This window comes from Ptiloglossa arizonensis, chromosome 3 (genome assembly GCF_051014685.1).
Source record: "Ptiloglossa arizonensis isolate GNS036 chromosome 3, iyPtiAriz1_principal, whole genome shotgun sequence".
In the NCBI taxonomy this organism is placed as follows: domain Eukaryota; kingdom Metazoa; phylum Arthropoda; class Insecta; order Hymenoptera; family Colletidae; genus Ptiloglossa; species Ptiloglossa arizonensis.
In genome coordinates this window covers 20,387,596-20,408,130 of record NC_135050.1, presented here as the reverse complement: position 1 = coordinate 20,408,130, position 20,535 = coordinate 20,387,596, and the positions used below count along the sequence as shown (strand labels likewise).

At 46.0% G+C, this 20,535-nt stretch overlaps 1 protein-coding gene across 16 annotated transcripts in view; it reads left to right on the top strand.

Annotated features, from left to right (window-relative positions):
* LOC143144991 (disks large 1 tumor suppressor protein-like) overlaps positions 1–20,535 on the top strand; it is a 796,996-nt gene that overhangs the window by 483,592 nt on the left and 292,869 nt on the right. The window contains exon 1 of one of the 16 annotated variants that reach the window (XM_076307936.1): positions 16,370–17,199. The exons of 14 other annotated variants lie outside the window; for them this stretch is intronic. In XM_076307936.1, the coding sequence (XP_076164051.1) occupies positions 17,053–17,199 (147 nt within the window). In that variant the 5' untranslated portion in view covers positions 16,370–17,052. Of the gene's footprint in view, positions 1–16,369; positions 17,200–20,535 lie in introns of those variants that run through there. One more of the 16 variants, XM_076307937.1, reaches the window with a different exon arrangement.

Below are 20,535 nucleotides of genomic sequence, written 5' to 3'. Positions count from 1 at the left end.
TGGATAATATTTCCAAATTGTTATTCCTTCGATATCAAATGCGTCTTTAGATATTTCTACAATCGTAGCATCTCGATTTCTAAGATCTTACGCAACGTGTTGGATTATAGGCAAAGTTTGATTGAAAAACTTGAACAATCTCTCGAAATTGTTATCGATACTCAAATACCCTCCATTTGCGTCCATTACGCCCGATACCGGTTGCTAGATACTTTTTTTACACGCGACAGATTCGAAAGTTTACGTTTTGCCGATGAACCGTTACGCGAATTCGACGATAGGAAAAATCGATCGATTTCTACGACACCGACTCGCGCGTAAAAAAAAAGCCTCGATCGATACCGTAGCCGCAAGCGTGACCAAATTCGCGATCAACACGTATCGCTAACGAGACTTCTTTACCAAGAATACTGCACCTGCACCGAGTCATCGGATTCCGTGGACAGAATTGTTCCGCGAATGGAGCTTTTCCAACGATTCCCCGAACTCTCGAGGAATCTAGTCGCGGATCGTTAGCGGGCAGGCGAGTCGCGGCAAAGCTCTCGACGAGCTCGAAACAATTTAAACGCGAGCGGAGCCGTGATAAGGTTCGACGACGATAATTACGCGAACGCTCGACGATAAAACAACCGCTCGCGCGTGCACGTGCAACGATCTGGAAACGAATCGACGAGCTTTCGCGCGGCGGGCGCAAAAAAAAAGAAAAAAAAAAAAAATACCTATTCCAATTTCGTTACGCGATCGAGCGACGATACGCGACGAGGCCGCTCGAAGCGATCAATTTCCAAAAATTCAACGCGCAACGAATCGGTGAAAAGATTTATCGGTTCCATCGTATCGGTTTCGAGCTGTCCACCGTTTCGACGACCGGTTGACGCATTCAACGCAACCGTATGCAAACATTACTCCCATCAAAATGGATTTCCGCGGTTAGCATGCCAGATACGATGTGGCTCCCGCGATCGACCATTGTATGGATCGCGTGTAATGCAATTTTTATGTCCGCTTAAAAACCACTTATCTCGACGTTTGCCGACCAACGAGGGTTTCTGTTTGGCACGAGTCGAAGGAAACGTTGGGGTGCATAATTCATGCGTCCTATCGATTCCATCGCGTTAAATACGAACGGAAGAAGCTTTGTTTTTCATAGGCGGGCTAATTCCGAAAATAAACCCCGATCCGATCGAAAATCGTCCCGATTCGTTTTCCGACCTTCCGGAATCCGTTAAACCACCGTACGAATTCCTTGTTCGTTTCCAGAAATTAAATTACGATCGATCTCGGCGCGCGACTACGCGCTCTCCACCTGGTTAACGAGTAATATGCCATTTTCAAGTCTGTATCTTGCTCTCTGGGTGTACACGTACCGGGTATTGTCGTATCCAGAGGAAATTGAAGTTATCGAACCGAGTAAAGAGCATTGGTAGCGCAGCTATCGTTCTCCGTGTCGTCGACTCTCGCATCGAGGAAGAAAATTTCGACAAATTACGTCAATCTGGCATTTGACGCGCGATATTTTTCAAATTCGACCGCCACGAACGATCGTTTTACCAGACGGTTCGTAATATACCTTGGACGATCGTTCGTATTAACGAATTAGACACGAAACGCTCGGGTAATTTTATCCAATCCGATGCGATTGATTTTCACACATCGGCGAACCCGTATTGAAAATACACGGGAACGATGGACGACACTGTTCTCGATTAGAAATCTTTATTCCGAGCGAGATCGTATTTATCGAAATTGGAAACGCGATTGCAGAAGAAACCTCGCACGACGATCCGCTGCGTTCGCGTTTCATTCTCGCGTGCAATTCGACGATTAAATTCGACAATATTATCGATAGAAAACCCGCGAAATTTTAATCATTATTATCAGGAGTATTCCGTTATTTTCACCACGGTATCAAGGTTTCCGCGAACGAGCGTTTCGACGTAAAAATATTTCCCTTCGACGTTTCGAGCATCGTCGAAAGCCCTCCTCGCGATACAAAACGTACAATTAAAATCGTTCTAGTTCTTCGAAAGAGGAAGGTAATTAATGTTGCATGAAAAATGCTTTTTGCCAGAAATAACGAATCGTTCTGTTTTTCGGAACACCGTCCGTTCTTTCCCGTTGCGGTACACTGAAAATAATAAAAATACATCAACGGTTCGCGGGGCGAGGAACGTAATATAATTGGACGAATTTTTCTCGAACTTTTTCCAAAGTTCGTCGATTCGAAACGTAACGAGAGAAACGAAACGGAAGGAAAGAAATCGTCGCGCGTATGGTAAAAAGGAAATCTCGATCGAACTCTGTAATGTTTATTCGTGTTTCCAGCGCAACGAGGGAGGGGGAACTCATTCCCGCGAAATATTTATCAAACGCGTTTTCAAGCGGTACTTATCGCGTCGCGGATAAGCGTTCTCTTGTACCTTCCTTTGATAAACCAATCTCGAAATAAGAGACCGTCGCGCGTAAAATTATGTCGATCGCGTTCTAACGTTATTACGAACAGGCTCGCGTTGTGCCGTGCCACGGAAGCTTGTCGTTCCTGCAAGATATCGATCGACGTTCCGCGGATTGTCGAGCTGAACCACGAGTCTGAGATTTCGAAGCGAATGTGCGAATTTATCGACCGTCCATCCCGCGAAGTACATACGCGGTCCCGATATTTATCGCCTCGTTGTCGAAAACACAACGAGAACGTTTCTTTCACCGTACGGAACGCTAATATTTATACGAAACGCTCGAGACCTATTACGGGTTACACAAGTATGTTTAATTCAAGATCGATCGAATCGTAATTTCCGAACTGCAATTTCTTCGTACGCTTGCGCAAAATCCACATAAATATACCGTATCGTCGTCGTGCTCGCCGACAGGGTACGTACGAGGCACGATTATAACCAGTTGATTCGACAAAAGTATTCAACGAACTAACAATATTATTCGATAGGAACGGAACGTGCTTTGTTTACAGTGCAAACGAAAACGTATCGGCGGGCATCGATCTTCGAAACAAACGAGATGTTTCGTTGTTATTCGTTCCTATGGTCTTGTATCTTTAGAAATCAATACTTCTCGAACGGAGCGTTCGCGAGCATACTTCCGAGGGAACGTCTTCGTTGTTTCGAGCTTCTAAACTCGTATTTCGAGTTCGACCGTTTAACCGAGGGAGATCCTGACATTTACGTATCACCGTGATAACAGAAGTACGACGAAAACGTTTCCTCTACGATATACGACACACATATTTCCACAAAAACCCTCGAGACTCGCAGTTAGGGGCAATCTCGTGCGAAAAATTTGTCGCAGAATCACTCGAGGCTTACAATTAAAGGTCGCAACGATTTATCTTTAATTCGAGATTCATTCGAGCTTTTCTACGCGAATGTGGAAATTTATCGACTGGCCCCTGCAAAAAAAAAAAAATATATATATATATATATATATATATATATATATATATATATATATATATCGCGATCGTGACATTTGTCTTCGCAGGGGTGACGATCATCGATACCCCGTGACGTTCGAGCGCTCGTAAATCTATTCTCGCATCGAGAGAATCGCCTTAAATTATTAAAAGCGATGGAGAGGGGCGTGTGTGTGGGGACACACGGGCCCATCGTTCGCGAAACACAAAACGAAGAACATTTATACCCCCGATTGGCGATAATATTTTATTCCCCTACCGTCCGCGCCAGTGAAAGGGATTTGTTTCCAGAATTTATTCTCTCGGTTAGAATCCGATTTCCGTGACCGTGCTCTCGAGTTCGCTACACCGTGGCCGAGGAATCTCTGTTCGATACGTGTCTCGCAATTCCTGAGAGTTCCGCGAGCTCGTAAATCTTGTTTACTCTCGTTACGCGCACGATGATACACGGATCGAGATTTCACCCTAAACCTTAACGACCCGAGGCTGGTTCGATTCAATGAATACGCCGAAACGGAGATTAATAACACCGATAAATCGACGATAAATTATGCTTAATTGCCCGTGAGGTCTACCACCGTGTACTGTACGAGGTGATTCGAAAATACATATTCGTACTTCGGGGGGGATGAATTCACGGGCCAAGATCGGTAAAAAATGTCCCTGAAAAGTATGTCCCGTGTACCTGAAAAGGTCCTGTACACCTTGGTTTACCAGTTACGGATTTTCTCGCGGATCGTGTACAGTTGGTAATTGGAAAGGTGACTTCTGGATCGAGGGGAACGTGTAAACCGTATTACGGAGAAATACGATCGAGCAATGTTCACTCGTAAGTCTTCGAAAATCGATTAAAGCGTATCGCCCGATGGACGATTCTCGATTTCTTTCACGTGTCGACTCCTCGCGGTACATTGTTGCGCAACACTCGAAAACTAACGCGCACGAGACGTACGTCCGTAAGAGATTTTCGACTGGTATATTCGTCCACTCGAAGCACGCGCGCGCGTATTTTCAAATTACCTCGCGTTTGTTCGCGATTCGAGATACGTACCGTGGAAATCACGGTATCCGCGATCCGTTTGGAAGGAAAGTCGACCAGTTTCCGGGCGTTTCGTCTGTCTCGACGCGCGAGACGAGCTCGGGTCGATTCTAATCGGCGACGGATTGGGAGAAGTAGGAAAATATTGGGTATGGTCGGGACAGGATTGGATGTTTGAAAATTGCGGAAAACGAGGGGCTGAAAGGAGGAGAGGGGGCGGGGGGTCGTGGAAACGCCAAAGAGGAACGCGAGGGTCGTGACAAGGGTGGAGAGGAAAGACGAGCCAGAGGACGAGGATTTACGATCGTTCGGGCGTATCTTCGGGTTGGGGTAGTAAATTGACCGTTTCGAGAAGGTTCTCGAGCGTTTACAAATGTGTCAAGGATTCCGAATGCTCTTTGAATTCAATGTGCCTCTCGTAGAAGAAAGAAAGAAAAAAAAAAACAGAAAAGAAAGAGAAAAAGTTCCGTGGATACCGCGATCCGGTTCGGGGACCGAGTATCGATCATCGTTCGCGAATTCCCGCGGTTTTTAATATTTTCTCACGGACGCGTACACGCGGTGAAAGCGCGAGGCGTTCGTGTCGCCCGGGGAAAAAAACGCTGATCTCATTAACGCCTCTTGACTCGCAAATAAGTTCCTTTGTCCCGTGATACGCCCGCACACTTACGGACGATTCGAGGAATTTGATCTTCGTTGCCCGCTCGTCGCGAGCCGCGTCGATAACATTCGGAATAATTGCGCGGAAATTCCGCGAATAATCCCCGTGTTTCATCGATTAATCAGAATAACGTTTTCGATCGTCGCGCGTCGTTTCGCTTACGGAGAAGTACTTCTGGTACTTCGCGACTATCCTCCAACGACGGAAGTGAATCACGATACGGTGGAATTAACCGGGAACGTTTTTTATCGATACTCTCGAACCTCGGGCGAGGCAAAGGCCTTCGTTCGGAAAATTCTACGATCGTTAAAATTTTTCCTTCGATTTTTCCTTTTTCTCCTCGTCCACGGAGCTTTCGATGACACTTGGCTCTTTCCACGACGACCGATAACGTTTACCAATTAACTTGGTTAATTCGGTGCGGATGGCCATCGATTATACCGCGCGATTCACGGTGCCCTAGAATCGATCGTTGCACTCGTTCGAATCTGAAAAGAAGAAATTTATCGTATCGTCGAAAAGGTATCGAAGAGCGACGAATAGATCGGAGTATTTCCGAGTTAGCGAGCGACGAAGACGCGATCGAAGTCACGCTAGAGCGTGTCAGCGTTATCTACGAAAGTCGATACCTAATAAAAGAGAGATTGCTCTGATCCGAACGTGTAGTCTTCTCGAGTCTGAAATTCTCTCAAATTCGTTCGCGTCACCGCAGAAAACGGTATCTTCCGAGACGAGTGCTGCGCACGCGAGACCACTCGAGGCCTGAGAATGAAAAATGGCATCGTCGTCGTATTGCCTTGGTACGAATTCGATGGAAAATCTATCGCAGAGTTGTACGTTTATTATGAATATGAAACGCGGAGTCGAATGATACATTTGAAACGGATAAAATGAAAACGTTAATAATTAGAATTCTAACGCTATTCACCGCACTCTGCGTTACGCTGTCCCGCGCTCGCTTCTCAACTGCCTCTTCACTCGCTGCATTCGTTCCAAACCCTCCAAACACACACACACACACAAACACACGCGCGCACACACACATGCGCGCGCATCGTACTTTCACCGTACTTTGGAAAGAGCCACACGCACTCCTTAGAAATAAACACGCGCTCGGTCTCTTCCGTTAAGTTCCAAACACTTCCACACACGATCCCATATCGTTCGGAATAATGTGAGCATGCACACGAACGCGAGTAGTTTGTTAATCTTCCCGCAGCGTGATCCGTAACGAAGCACGAGCTCGAGGGAAAAGAGATTTTAACATCGAGAACTCTAATAGACCGTATTCGACGAGTGCGGAGATCGTTACTCGTATCGTACGCCGGAAAACGATTAGAGATCGCGGTGTGACGATAACAAGATTCAATTTTTAATAGAAAAGATCGGACTCGTTGTTAAGAACGCATCGCAGTGTCTGGAATGTACATCCGTGCCTCGTGTGAAACCGTTACGAATAAATTTATATATTTTTAGAGAACATCGTCGAGATCTCTTTGCAGAGATATTCTTTCGACTTTCGCGCAAACGATGCACTTTGCTCGCGAGAAGCAACGCGAACGAACAAGTTAACGAAAACTGAAGCGAAACAATCCCTCGACGCTCTTAAACCATCCCGCGAGCAAACATAAAATACCAACAACTTTCTCGCGAGTCGAGCGTTTCTTTTAATTCTGGAAATTGAAATACGATACTACGACGTAATGAACAGGGTAACGTTTTCGTTGATGCATTCGGTGTCATTCGAAGTTCGCGCGAAGCGAAAGCTTCGATTTTCTAAATCGTACAATCGCTGGAAATATCGTCGTTCGATTATACGGATCCGTTGACCCAGTTTTCTCACCCACGGAGGGTTCGAAGGCACTTAACGCTCTTCCCCCGATGGTTGATAACGTTCACCAATTAACGCGACGTTAATTCGTTGCACGACGATGGGGAGAAGGGAGGGGAGGGTAAGGGGAAGGGGGTGACCACCGATTGACACGCGATTCGCGATGCTCCCGACTCGATCGTAACCGCCTCCGTCGAACCACTCGATCGGAATCACGATAATGATCGATAACGGACATTCGAGCGGGCTTTCGGTTTTAATAGGCTCGGCTGCTGGTGAGCCGCTCGCTCGTGCTCTTCTCGGCGAATGCACTCGGCGCCCGCAATGGCGACTACGCGTGCCCGGGCATTAACGCGATATGGTAATTAACGTTGCAGCGAGAAACGACAGGATACGGTACGCTTCCTGTTCCTGTTCGATGTCACGGAGATTGTTGCCGGTTCGAGTACCTACGACCAGCGAGTTTCGCCTTTGAATAGCTTTGTACACGGAGGGTCTTCGAAACGGGACGATTCTTACCGCAAAGAAAATAAATCGAAATTTGGAACAACACTCGAGAAGATTTCGGCCCGTTTTCGTTCAATCGTGCGTCCATCGACACGACCACCGTTCGAATAACTATTATCTATGCGAGTTGCAGCTGACGCGTCACCGTCGCGTACTCCCAAACGAAGCGCCGCGCCCGCGTATTCTCGAGTAACGTATCTCGACATCGGTACGCAAGAGAGTAACGGTACGGATCGATAGTGAGCAAGTAGTAGCAATGACAGGGTGCAGGGAGCATCGTCTGTATTCGCGAGTACGAACACGAGGGAAAACAAAGTTAAATCGAAACTTATAGTCGGCGCGCGCGAGCGAGCGCGCCTACCTGAGAAATTCTTTAAGCAGTTCTTCCCCTAAACGAAGCATCGCGAGCGGCAACTTTATCTCGCGCATTCGACTCGCTTCTCCTCGTCTTCTTCGGTTGCATATTTTTTTTACGTTTCGAAATACCCACTCTCTTCCACAGTTTTTTTTCCTTTTTCTTCTCGCTCGTTATCGGAACAAGTCTATACGTTCTTTCGCGCCTCTTCTTAATATTTATTACGGTATCGTTATCGTGGACCTTTATTTATCGAAAGGGGGAAAAGTTCCATCGAGAAAGTTTAGAAACGCGCGAAGCTCGACTCAAGACCCAAGCCGGGGGTGTTGCAATTTCGTTCGAGAAAGTTACCGTTTCAATTATTAGTTGGAATACTCTCCTCGGTCATTCCCTCGTGGATTTTGTACGAGAAATGCGTCACTGGTCGCAAGTTTCGTTACACCGGCATCCTCCATGTTTCGCGAACGAATGCGAGATCGAGCGAAGGCCATTTGCTCCATTTTCACCTTCGGGCTATCCAGAGAGGAAGAGCGAAGAGGTCGAAGGGAGAAATATTCGAAACGATGGTTCGTCGATGGCGGGTTCTTCGTCCGGTTTAGTCGAGATTTATACGGTCACGAATTTCACGAGATATTGGAGAAGTTCTGGTTGGCTACTGTTGCGCAAACAAATTTGATCAACCGCTGGAGGCCATTTTCCTATCCGGGAGTCACGCGAGGCCAAAACCGGAGCGGTGGGGTCGCTAGACCGTACGGTGGGGATCGTCTTCGAGTGACCTTGCCCGGCCAATTGATTTCACTTCGATCGAAATGACGCCAGATCGTAACTTCCCGGGCTACGACTATTTTTCGTACGTTAAAACTTATCGAACAACTTGAGAGAAATTATTCAAGAAACGACGTCGATCTTCGAAAAAATATTCGAACGACCAAAAGAAAACAAGTTTGTCACATTTAAAAATACCTACCGTACGATAAACTTCGCTGGATACATATTTCTACATTCGCTCCTCGAAATAGTATCTTCTCGTTGCATTCGAGGTTTCGCGAAGTCTCGAATGAAAATAGAACAGCATAGGTGCGAAAGTAGTCTTCCCCGAATCGTAAATCATCTTCGACACGAATTTATCCTCTCGAGGATAAAGTTGGTGGTTTGCCGAAGTCTCGAATAAAAATAGAAAGTTTGTTTAAAAATGAAAATACCGAAGGTGCGAAAGAAGTCTTCGTCGAATCGGAAGTCATCTTCGACACGAATTTATCCTCTCGAGGATAAAGTTGGTTTCCGAAAGTCTTGAATAAAAATAGAAACCTTGTTTAAAAATAAAAAAATACCAAAAGTGCGAAAGAAGTCTTCTTCGGATCGGAAGTCATCGTCGACACGAACTTATCGTCTCGAGGATAAAGTTCGAAGCGAGTTCCACGCGGGAAGTGTATCGATCGCGATCGCTCGTTTCGAGCGATTCCATCCGGACTGGAGGATCGATCTAAGCGTTTCGAATCGATCCATCGTGTCCACTCGATGCTCGACGATCGTTCCCATTTCGCGTAGCGGCTACGAATCGCTGCACGAATTTCGAAGCTGTTTCGTAACCGCGCGGTCGAGGAAAGAGACCCTCGACACGGAGTTTCGCGACGACGCTGTTCGAGCGCGAAGTTCAGGGAACGGGGTATCGAACGGATCTCGTGGCAGACGGTCCCCTCGTCTTCAACGTGTCCGCGAAGAACTCGAGTCGGTGTACCGAGTAGATTTCTCCTCTCGTTTCTTTTTCACCGGGTAACCTCGAGCTTGGAGCGCCGCGCGGCAATAACGTCGTATTCGAGGATGCTTCTTCGACCCTGACTGGCATCCCCCGTTCTTCTGCCTATTAGGGGAGTATACGAGTGCTTACGTGCCGCGTTATCTGTCTCGCGTATACCGACGCGTAATTAAAATTACGCGGAAATTTCGGGCGTTATCGGCCGGCGAAGTTTCGAAACTTCGCGCGCGACGAAACAGCAACGGAACCCGACGCGAATTGCGAACTCCGCTGCTGAAACGCCGGTATCTCGTCCGGAATTTAACGATCGCCGTGTACTCGTCGCCGGAACCGCAACACCGACACAACACTTTCCGTAACTCCGTTCCAAGCTGCCGCTACCCCCGTATTTTACTCTCTACGAACGAAATTTACGAATTTCTTTCTCGTTAGCGCGTGTACTTCGAGTTTCGTGTGCGCGGGACCAGTGGAGAAATAACGTACCGGGCGATTCGAAAGTTACGTCAGGGATCGTTCGCGAATCGTTCTACGAAGAAATGTTACCAATGAAAATTCCACAAAAGAAGATTTAATAGCGATCTTTTCGATATTTTGATTCTTCATCGAGCTCTTCCAATGCGTACAATTTTTCTGTACGATTGAAAAGGGTGTTGAACCTCGAATGAAACACTATCTGGCCGTATTACCGTGGTAGATACAGATCGATCGATAAGTATCAAACGATCTGTCAATTGTAAGGTGAAATTTTACAAATTGCGATGACACACCTGAAGATTTCTTTATCTCCCGATTTTCGTTCGATTCAACGAGCGACGAATTTAGAATTCCTATTTCCGAGGTTAATGCAACGAAACGTTCGAAATGAAACGTTACCTCCACGATACACGACCCAATTTTTACTCAAACCGCTCGAGATTTATAATCAGAGGTCGTAACGATGTATCCACGAAGGTACAATTCCAAAATTAATCGAAGGTTTTCTACACAGATATTTAAATTTATCGCTTCGGCTCATAATATACATATACGCGCAATATAGTTTATCTCCATGATTGCAAAAACATCACGGAAACCTTTTCGTCGGCGATTCGGTACTCGAGGCAAACCTATCGCGCGAAACATTCTCGATTCATAATCAGAAGCTACAACAACGTAACGCTTCTTCGAGATCGGATCGATCGAGGTAATTTCTCCGTAAACGCTTGTCGAACGGATAAAAAATGGTAGAATCGTTCGAATCACCGGTACCGGGAGTAAATTTCACAGAACACGGTTCGTTCGTTCCGGACGTGTTTGTTTCAACGAACGAATGAAAATGGCCGGCTCGCGAGAACCCAACGGCCCCCTTTCGCCGAACACGCGCGCGCGTGTTCCTCTAGTTCCATTTTCTTTTTTCTTTCCACCTTTGTCTTTCCTTTTTTTTTATTTAGCGCACGGAATCCGCGAAACTATTCCAATTTCCGCGCTCCAAGAGAAACAGCCGTGTCACGAAAGACCGGCGCGTTGCGTCGAGTTGTTCCGTAAGCAATTGAAGCGACCGTGGCGATTAGTTTGCCGGGGCTTAAACTCCGTCGTCGCTCATTCGTCGGCGTCGGTATTCGCGTTTCGGGGAACGGCTGTCGGCCAGTTTCCACTTGGCGAACTGTAAACAGAGGCGAGCGCGTTTTCCAAGTGTAATCAACACGCCGCCGTCGACCGATTCGTTTCCGTTCCTTTCATAGCCGGGCCGGCCGCGTTACATTTTTCCGTAGTTCCCGAGCGAAGATTAAAACCTCCTTTCGAGTCCTTTGATCTCACTGGTCGCCCTCGGGTATCGCTGCGCGGGAACGTTTCACGCGAGGAATCGCCCGCTCGTTTCTTCGTGTCCGTCCTCGTTTCGTTAAACCGGCCGGGGAAACAAACTACGCGTTAGATTCTCCGATAGGGAACGAAATTCAGCCCTGGTTTCGATCCGAACACGGTTAACGGAGACGATTAGGGGACACGACGCGGAGATTGGCCACACTCGTCGTTAGATACGAAAGGAGTTGAAAAAGGAGTGGAGATCGTCGTTTCGTAGCCAGGAGATTCGTTGGAAAGGATGTTTTCAAACGGAGCCGCGATTCGGGATACTTTCGAATGCAATTGTGTGAAAATAGACCAAGATGTTGCAAACAATGATCCTCGATTCGGGATACTTTCGAATGCAATCGTGTGAAAATAGACAGAGATGTTGCAAACAATGATCCTCGATTCGGGATACTTTCGAATGCAATCGTGTGAAAATAGACCGAGGTGTTGTAAATGATGAAGTTCGATTCGTTGTTTTTATCATCGATTCAGCGGGAAGGATTGTTTCGTCGAGGGAAAGAATTTTATCGTCACAGGGTCAGGATTTGGGTTACGTTACGACGCATGGCGATTTTTCGTGCGGAAATAGTTGGAGATATCGTAAATAGTGATCCACGGGTTTGGCGTTTCGATTGTCCGAGAAGACACGTTTCATCGAGTGTAAGTAAATTGAAAAAGACGTCCAAAAGATCCATCGAGTGGCGAATTTTTAATACACCGAGCCAAGATTCCGTGTACGTTCGAGCGCGGAGAGATTCTTCGGTGCAAAAACAAATCGTAATCTTCGGTTTGTTGTTTCTATCGTCGGTCCGGTTCGACGGGGAGGAATGTTTTGCCAAACGCGAGTACATCGTAAGAGATGGCTCGAGAATTCACCGAAAAGTCCGATTCTCGATATATATGGGGCCGGGAGTTTGGGGCACGTTCCAATTTCGCGTAAAAATAAACGAGAGACCCGATGCAAAATTTTGTCGCACGATGCGGCGTTTCCGAGAAAATCTCTCTCGAACGTTTTCGGGTCGCGCGTGGGATTATTCGGTACGACCCGACCGGTGAATCTGACCCTGACTCGTTGCTTCTGCTCGTCGTGTTTGTAAACATCGATGGTCGCGCGGTATCATCGGTTTTCCATCGACCTTACTATCCTCTAACTACGCTTGGAGCCAGTTCGAGCGGATAATATCGTATCGCTGTCATTGTTCGGAATCACCGACGCAAGTGGTACGTCTCGGTCGTATTCAGCCGCTCGTTTACCCGAGGAATGTTCGAAACGGCTTTCCTCGGGGAACGGAACCTCGACAGAGAAAGAGAGAGAAAAATATATCGTACCGCGATCATGATTAATCATCGCTCTCGCGTAGTATTCACCCCACTCAAAATCTATCGATAATTTACCATCAATTCAATAACTCCATTACGAATCGTTGCTAATAACTTCTTCATCGCAAGAATAAATCCGAAAAAATTCACCGACCTGACCAACCATCTCTCTCTCCACCCTTTGAAACCAAAACGTACCAAAATATCGTCCATTTTGCGAGACCCCCTCGGGAGCAATTAATCCAAGTTTTCCCTAACTCCTCTCCGGGTGGCTCCTTCCAAATCGAACCTGTTGATTACCGACGAATGGAAAATTAACCGTTTCGGCAGGGACGATTTTCCAGCCCACTCGGAAACAACAAATCGGATGTCGACGATAACAAGTTCTCGTTGTCGCGACGCTAGTTTACAACCCGGTTCCCCCGTAACAATGGACCAATTGGGCCCCTTGTCTCCAAGTTAGCGCTGCGTGTGCTCTCGTTGCTAATTAAGGACGGCACGCTGCCGGTGCCACTCGCCGGTGCAGCTTAATGGAAATTAGCCGTGCCTCGCGATTTCCAACGTCGCGCATCGGTCCTCCTAGTAGTCTCGTTAGTTCGTTCGAGCACGCGGCGAGAAACTCGACTCGTCGGTGCAGCTGCAGTCGCGAATAATTCGATTTCACCCGCCTCACGCTATATATATGTGTATATACATATACATATACATCTGCTCGGACGCGTTCTCGAGCGTGTACGCGTTCCCATTGTATTCCGCGAGGAGACAAATTATATCGTTGAGTGACATCCGGCGAGCTGCGCCCACTTCCTTTTGGAAATTATTTAGACAACGCTCGGTGAAATTTTATCGAGTAGCGAGAGGGTGCTCGGGGGCGGGAGACACGAGATAGGAATTATTCAGTCGCGAAACGAAGAAACGGGTCTCGTTCTCGGACGAAATCGATCGGTATCGATCATCGAACCTAACCCGACGATTAAACCGTAAAGGCACCGACCGTCCTTGGACGAAATTTACGGAATTCTTACGGGGCATAGGGAACACCACGAACGTCATTCCGGGGGATGATTATCGTACGAATTGGTCTCGGTGTTTCTAGTTGTCAAGGGTACGTGCGAAGGATCGAATGGTCGGAGCACCGATCGTTTCCGAAGGAAATTTTTGTGTTGTTTCATAGGGGGATGAACAAGAAGGGAAATTTTTCCGTTTGGGAGTGTAATTATCGTACGATATACGATTCGATGTGAATATTTCTGATTTCTTTACGGATCGACCTAATCCGGAGGATTTCGTCCTTCGATGAAATTTAAGGAATGTTAAATTCTATTGTGTGTGTTTTTTTTTGTGTATCGATATTCGGTGCAACGAGACTAGGAAATCGGAGTTTCGGTGCAGGTGGAAATTCGTTGAAATCGTTTCGGGAACGGTGAATAAATTATTTTGTATTTGTAATTGCTTTCTTTTCTTTTTTTTTTTGTTTTTTTTTTATTTAGAATCACGACTCGCGCGGTGTCGATACTCGGGCACGTTGAAACGGTAACGAGATTAGAGTCACGGCGAACGTTGAAATTCACCGGAATTGTTCTAGGAGCGGTGAAAAAATGGTCCATCTCTCCGAGTTAATAAGACTGTAGTCCACTTGTCTCGTTCTATTTATAGCTCAGTGGCGCAGGGCTTTAGAAAATTTATTCAACGTCCTGTGCTCAGGTTCTCAAACTTTGGCACACATTTGCGTCGTCCTTTGAGAACCGCTTTTATCGATTCCGCGGGAATAAAAGTGATAACCACGCGAGTGGCGAAAAAAACTGTTCAAGAGCCCAGGAATACCGGGTCGAAGTCTCACCGGCAAATGGAGAGTAATTAGCGAAAACAGGGTGTAAATGAACCACGTTAATGGGACCGACGTAAATTGAGATCGATGCACGCTGGGGGAATCCGGTGAATAACTGTGCCAGAATCGTTTCAACCTGGCTAACAAATTTGTCATTTTTCCACGGAACAAATGGGCAACTTTTCTTTTCGACAAATTCCAAGTTGCTTCAATGGGACTCTCTTTGCCCGTTCGATGGTATCGAAACGACCGTGGTACAGAGCAAACCGAACGTTCGATCGTATTTTCCTGTAACCAATTTTCAGGGGTCCTAGAACCCCGTTACAACGTTTTTCGAATCTCGTCTTTTAACGAAATTTTATCAATTCTACGCAATTTCGGAATCGAAGTGGTTACAGTTGCACCACTTTGCGTAATTGAACTTAAAATACGTCCCGAAGTAACTGGTCTTCGACCCAAGTAGCTTTTATAGAGACGGTACCTTTTTGTAGAGACGAACTGGATCGATCAATGTATTCGAAAATATACGATTCCATTTGGAAAAAGATCTTCAATCCCCGTGTGACCTCTGCGCGACTACGAAGAAACCAAATCGTACGATATTAGTTCGAATCAATTTTCGTTTCAAGTGATTACTTACGGAGTGGTTCCAGTTACGTGCCAGGTACTGTATGTTCGGAGAGAAATCCTGAGTTTCGAAAAACCGTGTCTAAACGAACCGTAATACAACCAACTATCGAAATGCGAAGGATTCGTCGGTATACGAACACGTACTTCGGTGTTTCGATACGCTTCGGAGTAGTTTTCGAATTACCCGCTGTTCGTGGGTAGATGGCGCGAAGCTCGAGTCTCGAATTTCGATCGGTAATGCAGTTTCGGTCGCGAAAACGGAATCCTATCGTTCGTTCGGTTTATTCTGTACCCCTAGGAGCGAGTTTGCGTCCTGCATACGGTACTGCAGTTTTGCGAACGCGTTGCAATTTTCATCGACCGACGGGAATTTCTGCATTACCGACTTGTGCAGTGAGTGCAGTCCGCGTTGGAGAGATGTCGCGAGCTTATCCGTTTTCGTCGCTTCGAGCGTTTCTTCTCGGTATAATTAACCTAGAAACTCCGAACCAGGTGCACGAGATAATCGAAATGAGCGGTGCGATCGACGAGCGGGTGATTCCACGCGCAAAATTAAATGGAAAACGTGGAATAAAGTTTTTTCGCTTCGAATTTCGTTTCTCGAGAAAATCGATATTGAAACTGTTCGGAATACCGCGCGTTTTCGTTGGAATTCGAATTAACTCTTCGAGGCGCCGATTTTAAACGCGCGAAATGATACGAAACGAGGACAAATTTGAAAAAGATTGATTAAATATTCAATTGCGAGGTGAGAGATATTAACATTTCTACCTATCCTATACCGTGCATAGCAGAGTATTAAAAAGGGCATTTTACAATTCCCGAGAGTTAACACGGTTGTAGAGAACACGAGTAAATTAATTTGTAACCAAAAGTATTGTTCTGTTAATTTTAATTTCGAATAGTTTCCATACGAACACAATCGGGATACAAGAATCTAAATATCGAGATTCATTAATCGTGCACGAGCGCGTCCCGCGTATTTTCGAGATCGACTGTCCCGAAAACGAAACGCATTACGAAAAAATTCCGTTCCGTTCGTTCCCGATTTACTTTCCAACGAAACGCAAAAGTACCCGAAATTTGGAAACACCGAATGGAAAGAGAACCTTTTTTATCATTTCGGCGCGTCTAGTCCTCTCCGTTTATTCCGTGTATTCGCAATGGAGAAGACCCCGATAGAACGGGATGTACTCTCGAATGATTCACGATAGACAGAGGGACAATTTCGACTTCGTGAAATACGGATGTTACGTTTTCCCTTTAGACCGTGAACGATCCAATATTGTTCTAGCAAGAGTTACGACGAATAATCCCGCGGAGCTCGTTACATTAACTTATTAATCACGAACTGTGCGCTACACGTTTCGTGCTATCCTGATCCAGGTCGCGAAAGGGGGGCGCATCGAGATAATTAAATTGCGTACACTTGTATCGCCGTAAACACACTGTTAACGAACGATCGAGCGAGAGACTCCTTCGTACGAAACGACGGACTACCGAACGCTACGCCAATGGCTGACAATAACACGAATCACTGCCTGCAAGTTCATTTACAAACTTCGTTATTGTTAATACCGAGACGACGAGTCTAGTTCGTCGAGCGCGAACGCTCGATTCGTTTCTCGTACCATCGACCAGAAACTTTACACCAGAAAACCAAAAAAAAAAAAATAAAAAAGGGAACAAATCGAGAAACGGTACAAGTAGCGACAGACTTTCTCGAAACGAACGAATAATATTTTACACGCGTTTAACCAAACGGTCCTCACGGTCGAACACAGTGAATCTTTCGTTAACGGGGGTGAAGTGCGAAGGGTGAAGAAGAATTGTGGAAAATCGTGAAGAATCGTGAATATTCGTCGAATATGCCCCCAATGACACCGAAGGATTCAGCCATGTGCTCGCTGTGTCCGCGCTCGAAGAAACCTCAACACCCGAAGAAGCTCGTTCGATTCGACTCCATCGTCGACACCTTCTCCATCTCCGATTCCAACGCGTTCACCAATCAGAGGGTAAGAGGACCAATCTCCAGTAAATCTCGCGCCTCGATGATTAGTTTTGCCCGCGTTTTTACAACCGAGAGTCTCTCACGAATGCTACCAGCTCGCGCGGATATCAATTTCGTTCGTTACGCGAAGACGAAATGGAGTTCAAAAATATCGTCAGATACGCGCTAATTACCAATTATTTTCAAGGGACGGCACGATCTGGCAAACAACGAGCTACGATTTCGTTTATACGTATCCGTGGATAATTAACAATTTATTCAATAGTTCGATCGAGCGGAAACACATGGTGGAATAAGTTCGAAAAGAGCGTTATTTTGCGCGAAAATCGCAACATCGTCGGCAAATTCGGGTCACGGCGTGCTAACGCAACGTCGATTTGGATATCGCTGGGTTCTTCACCATTCACGCGTCGTTACCTGTTAATGCTCCAACAGTCGCGATCAGTAATCACGTATTATATATTAACAGAAATTTATTTTTCATTTCCATAACCTCGTATATGTTCAACCGATCGCATCGAAGACTACCCGAACGTTTACAAAAGTTTTCACCCGCTGTATCGAGTTTCGATTATTTTCGTAAAAAGTTCGAGAACCATTTTGTAAATTTACCAAATTTTCATCGAAAGCGTCGATCGACTCGGTTTTGGAATTCGACCCAGTTTCCACGTAGATTGAAATTTTCGGTTCCTGTTTCATTGGAAAACCATCGAGCCACTATAGTCGAGTTTCGACTATGTTCGAAAGAATCCTTCCGTAAATATTCCGAATTTTCTTCCAAACGATCGATCCGTGTTTGGATTTCGAGCCAATTTCGAAGCGTACCGCTACGATTGAAATTCGTGGTATTCGGTGCAGCGTAAATCATCGCGGAGCGTAAAAAATTCACCTAACCTGAGGGTGACATTCTCTATGCGCAAAGTATTATAAACGTTTCAGAGAGCGAGCCGAGCGTTATCGTAATGCCTCGAAGGCTGGTCCGGTTGCATTGAAAAAAGGGTCCACACGGTGGCTGGTACTATCTTTACGACTTTTCTATCGGCAGTGACGCGAATGCGGGGCACGTTATACATGCCACGAGAATAAATGGCGACTGCAAAGTCGGTCGTTCGTTCGTTCTATGGTTGCAAAAAGTTTTCTTTTCCTGTCCTCGAAGAGAGAAAAAAAAATATCCCGCCACGAAGTATCGGGAACATCCATTGGGAAGCGTTCGATTCGGTCTACCGTAAGTTCGCGAATCAAACGGATGTAATTTTAATTCAGTATCTTTTTGCTAATCTGTTTCGCGATCAAATGTTCGCGCGTATAGTTGATAAGGAAATAGTCGACTATACAGTACGAATCGCCGTAGCTTAGTACCATAAATGTCGTTGTTATTAAAAAAGAAAGTGGATCGGGAAAAGTATTCTGTGTTCGATGAAACGTATTGTTAATAATCGCGATTTTAAGTCTTGTTGATTCTTCGAAATAGATTGTTTCGAGTACGAATCGTTCGACGAATAATCGATCACTCGATATGTCTCGAATTTAGGGATCTTTTATAACGCTATGTTAATTCGTGTGAAATTGAAGAGAGTTAAGTAGATAATTGAACAAAATCTCGTTGTGTCGAATTTCAGCTCAAAGATCCCGCGTTCAAAAATCTCGAAAAATATGACCCGACTCTTGGAAGCTTACTTCGTAAAATGTGTAATTTCTAAACCGATTGTTTCGCAATTAACGTGTCTGCAAGCCGGCAACGTCTCGGTACTTACCCTTTCGAGTAACTGACCAGCTTAGCTGCCTATTGTTGACACTGTTTCGACGAGGTCTACGATCAAAATGGTTAGGTCCCGTGGTCGTTTGTACCTTTGGAACGTATTTAGCTCCCTCTGTATTCGTTTAAGCGCAGAGCTGTTCCAGGAATTGCCGATTCCGTGAAACGCTCTGACGCGAGTACGTTCTGTTTTCGTTCGACTGTCCCATTTACCTCGAATGTTCCCCGTACGAGAAATAAGTCATATCGTTCAGGGAAGTTCGCATCGTCGAAACTGTTGCTTCGAATGTCAATGTGTACAAAGCTCCGCTTCGGTCTTGGGTGAAACTTTCCCACGGTGTGTTGTCGTTCTCTGCGAGTTCGCGCGTGAATGTTTCAAGATGGTGCGTTGCTGGTGTAACAATCCCTGTGACCGAAAGTGTCCCGATCGGTGTACGAAACCTGTTCGAAAAGTGTCATTGGAAACGAGCAAATCGTTTCCCATGTTTACGGTACGTGTACACCTACGACTGTTGCGCGATATCGCCTCGCGAGAAAAATACAGAACAGAGCGAAATTCCTATTAGCGATACCTCGACCGAAAGCGATCACCGATCGAGTAGAGGTGGTAAGTTTCATTACGGTTATACATCGACTCGAAATTTACGCGTACAGAATTGCTTCGTTATTTTCACATTGTACGAACGATCGTTCGACCTGAAGAGAAATTTGTTTCGGAAGATTGAAAATAGAGAAATAGGTCGATGATATTCTTGATAGTTTGAATTCATTCTTCGATATTTTTCATCCATATTCAGCTTTTAATATTCTCTCTCCCTCTCTAATACATTCAATTTTATAGACACTCTCTGAACGTAAATTCAGAGTGACTTTCAAATCGAGTAAATACGAAAAGAAAACTCTTTCTATCGCGCACTTTTTAGAGCTATCGTTTCGAATCGCAGCGAACTGCGCCCAACTCGAAACAATTAGAATCTTCGTACCGTGTCGAAACGAAGAACGGATTGTCGAGTTCGCGACCAATAACCGACAAAACGGAACGAATTTCCGATCTTCCACCGTTAATCGTATCGTTGATCGTTCGATCGGGGCATTGTTTGGTCTTTCCGCGTTTCAAGGGGAGAAATGTTACGGTTTCGAGTCCCGCTGACGTGTTCGATATTCGTGGTCCTCTCTCTCGGTTTCACCGTCGGAATCGGTGAGACGGATAAAAAGGTAGGCGTGGTTTCCCGATCTGCTCGTCGTCGTCGTCGTCGTCGTCGTCGTCGGAGAAACAGCAGGTGGCCGATAATGTCCTACGGGAAAGCTAAACCGACCGCCATTCTTTTATGATAATACGTCCGTGCTCGGCCTGATGTCCCCGAAATGTAAATCAGCCGACTTTTCCCGTTCACCCGGGCTCCCGATCCCGCACACGTCGATATCCATTCCAGCTCGCCCTATACATCTTCCGCGTGCTTCCGTTTGCCTCCGTTCCGCGTTTATTAAAAGGCGTCGTCTTATCCGTGGATCTCGGGTTACCGAGCTCGCCTTGTTTCGGCGGAGTTCAAGTAACCGTGGCGCTCTCGAGGTGTTCCTTTTATC